The sequence below is a fragment of the Plectropomus leopardus genome, unplaced genomic scaffold (genome assembly GCF_008729295.1).
Source record: "Plectropomus leopardus isolate mb unplaced genomic scaffold, YSFRI_Pleo_2.0 unplaced_scaffold13826, whole genome shotgun sequence".
In the NCBI taxonomy this organism is placed as follows: domain Eukaryota; kingdom Metazoa; phylum Chordata; class Actinopteri; order Perciformes; family Serranidae; genus Plectropomus; species Plectropomus leopardus.
Window position 1 is genome coordinate 1 of NW_024614754.1, and position 3,842 is coordinate 3,842.

General features: G+C 47.6%; 1 protein-coding gene across 1 annotated transcript; it reads left to right on the forward strand.

Moving 5' to 3' along the window:
• The first annotated feature begins 187 nt into the window (after positions 1-187).
• Positions 188-3,293, forward strand: LOC121964052 (ATP-sensitive inward rectifier potassium channel 11-like). Its single transcript, XM_042514280.1, has 4 exons — positions 188-260; positions 1,086-1,248; positions 2,674-2,913; positions 2,985-3,293. Exons 2-4 carry the CDS (start codon positions 1,090-1,092, stop codon positions 3,291-3,293), a joined length of 708 nt encoding a protein of 235 aa, XP_042370214.1. The 5' UTR covers positions 188-260; positions 1,086-1,089.
• Positions 3,294-3,842: the final 549 nt, after the last annotated feature.

Genomic DNA, 3,842 nt, shown 5'->3' on the forward strand with positions numbered 1-3,842 from the left:
AATAACAATAACAATAACAATAACAATAACAATAACAATAAAGCTTCATGTTTTATGTTTTAATATCTGGCCGCTGTCGCACGTGACATCTGTCTGTGGGAGAGACGGCGCGCGTCGCTGTTTTATTGTGAAGGTGCTGACCGGATGCTCGGTGATGTTCTACCTTGACTTCGGGCTCTGAGGTTCTCAGAGGAACCTGACGGGGAAATGATGGAGTCGGTGTTGAGCCGCACGTCGACGTAAATAAACCAGATAAACAGGTTGGTGTCGGTGTCCGCGCGGAGCTGCCGTCTCCTCTGCAGGTAACGTGTTGACCCGCCGCGCGCGGAGAAGAATAAATAAATAAACACGGTCCATTCTGACAAAACAACAACAACAACAACAACAACGACGACGACGAGATTAAAACAGAACACACCGCTGGTGGACCGGAGTTTGGTGTTTTATATGAAGTCATTTTCCTTATTTGTTATGTTATTATGGGATGTAGTTTGATGAGTGAGGAATTATGTTTTTGGTCGCTTCAGCTCCTCCATCAGCGAATCACTCACTTACTAACATCTTATCTCTGACATTCCTAAAGACTTTTCATTTATTTTATTTTATTTTATTTTTTGTGGCAGAAATTCCATAAAAGATTATTATGTCTGAATCACTCGACTGACTTTCATTAATATAAAGAAATAAATGAATAAATAAAAAAGAGCAGAGGCTCAACTCGCCTTGCATATGTTTCGATGATTTAGGACATTTTTAGGATTTTAGCATGTTTCTAAGATTTTATAACATGTCGAAGATTTTAGGATATTTCTAAGGTTGAAGGACGTTTTTAGGTTAGGTTTTCCTGTGTGCACAGGGCCACATACAGTGTGCACATACGTGCAGGCGCACTTATTGGTATAATATTTAACTGATTTAATATTTAAGCGCGAAAATAGCAAAAACAAAGACATCATTTTATCGAATAAATAAATTAACAAACGACATTTACAGTAAACTTCAGTTTGTGTGTATACGACGTACAAAGTGTTTAAAAATGTGTTTAAAAAATGAAATCCTAAATCCTGCTACGTGTGTGCGCGCAGCATCATGTTGGCCAGGAAGGGCCTCCTGCCGGACGGCTTCCTGCTGACCCGTCTGGCGGAGGACCAGAACCAGCCGAACCGCAGCCGCTCCAGATCCCAGAGAGCCCGCTTCATCACCAAGACCGGATCCTGCAACGTGGCCCACAAGAACATCAGAGAGCAGGTGGAGGGGATGGGACACACACCAGGGGACATGTACCAGGAGACATGCACCAGGGGACACACACCAGGGGACATGCACCAAGGGACACACACCAGGGGACATGCACCAGGGGATACACACCAGGGGACACGCACCAGGGGACACACACCAGGGGACATGCACTAGGGGACACACACCAGGGGACATGCACTAGGGGACACACACCAGGGAACATGCACCAGGGGACATGCACCAGGAGACACACACCAGTGGACATGCACCAAGGGACAAGTACCAGGGGACATGCACCAAGGGACACACACCAGGGGACATGCAACAGGGGACACACACCAGGGAACATGCACCAGGAGACACACACCAGGGAACATGTACCAGGGTACACACACCAGGAGACACACACCAGGGGATACACACCAGGGGACACACACCAGGGGATACACACCAGGGGACATGCACCAGGAGACACACACCAGTGGACATGCACCAAGGGACACGTACCAGGGGACATGCACCAAGGGACACACACCAGGGAACATGCACCAGGGGACACACACCAGGGAGCATGCACCAGGGGACACACACCAGGGGCCATGCACCAGGGGACACACACCAGGGAACATGCACCAGGGGACACACACCAGGGAACATGCACCAGGGGACACACACCAGGGAACATGCACCAGGGGACATGCACCATGAGACACACACCAGTGGACATGCACCAAGGGACCCGTACCAGGGGACATGCACCAGGAGACACACACCAGGAGACACATACCAGGGGACATGCACCAGGAGACACACACCAGGAGACACATACCAGGGGACATGCACCGAGTAACATGTACAAAGAGACATACAGCAACGTTTTCCACAACATTGTGTTTAATGTTCCTGTAACATTAAACGTCTGAACTGCAGCGTTGTGAGGATGTTTTGGTGACGTTGAGAGGAGACGGATCAGAGAATGTTCTTTATAACACGTTCCCAAAATATCACATGAGAACAAAGGAAGAACGTTTTCAAGGAAACATTCAGAACATGTTATTGAGGACTGAGAGTACAACATTTTTTTTGATGAAAGTGTAATGTGATACAATAATTAAACATTTTAACATTGTTTTGATGTTTATAGAGAATGTTGTCCGAACTAAAAGAAAACTTGAAAATGTTACTAAAATATTTCATCATTGGTTGAACTGTAACATTCTCAGAACGTTTTTAGAACCAAGAGCTGCTCGCTGGGTGAATGAAATAAACCGATTCACGTACGAATGATTCCCGTTTGTATGATAAACATGTTTCTGTGTTGATTCAGACACATGTGAGAGCATTCCTCTTCTTCTCCTTCTTCTCCTTCTTCTTCTTCTTCTTCTTCTTCTTCTTCTTCTTCTTCTTCTTCTTCGTGGCGTGTTTTTGTCTCAGGGCCGCTTCCTGCAGGATGTTTTCACCACCATGGTGGACCTGAAGTGGCAGCACTCGCTGCTCATCTTCACCTCCGCCTTCCTCTGCTCCTGGATGCTCTTCGCCATGATCTGGTGGCTCGTCGCCTTCGCTCACGGAGACCTGGAGCCCCGCGACCCCGATGGTGGGCCGGGCGCCGTCCCCTGCGTCACCGCCATCCACTCCTTCACTTCGGCCTTCCTCTTCTCCATCGAGGTCCAGGTGAGTGCCGCCGCCGCTCCAGCTGTGTTTGTGTGTTTGTGGCGTGAACGCTGACGTCCCGTCTGCTGCAGGTGACCATCGGCTTCGGCGGCCGGATGGTGACGGAGGAGTGTCCGCTGGCCATCACAGTGCTGATCATCCAGAACATCCTGGGGCTCATCATCAACGCCGTCATGCTCGGCTGCGTCTTCATGAAGACGGCGCAGGCCAACCGCCGAGCGGAGACGCTCATCTTCTCCAGGAACGCCGTCATCGCTCCTCGAAACGGTCGACCAACCTTCATGTTCAGAGTGGGAGACCTGAGGAAGAGCATGATCATCTCTGCCACCGTCCAGCTGCAGGTGACGCCGCACAACTCACAGCCGCCAATCAAACGCTGAGCTGTCCGTGATCCAAAGTCTTTCACAGAAGTAGAGACGTCCAAATGGTGACCAAAGAGACTCAAAACGACCACAAAGAGACTCAATGAAACTACAAAGAGACAAAACGACCACAAAGAGACTCAACACAATTACATAGAGACAAAAATGACCACAAACAGACTTAAGACGACCACAAAGAGACAAAAATGACCACAAACAGACAAAACAACAATAAAGGACTCAAAACGACCATAAAGAGATATGAATTGACTACAAAAAGACACAAAACTTCTACAAAGAGTCAAAAACAACTTAAAAGAGAAACTACTGCCACAAAGACACAGAAATATCCACAAAAAGAAGCAAAACAACAACAAAGAGACTCAGATTGACAACAAACAACGTATAAAAAAGATTACTGAGACACAAAGTGAGACAGACAAACAGAGCGCAGCTTCTCCTCACAGCACCAAAGTGTCTGAAACAGACACATCTGCAGAGGTGAAAGTGACTTCTTTAGACTCTACAGACGACTTTGTGTTAGTTTCAGCTTTAATCAGACTTTGG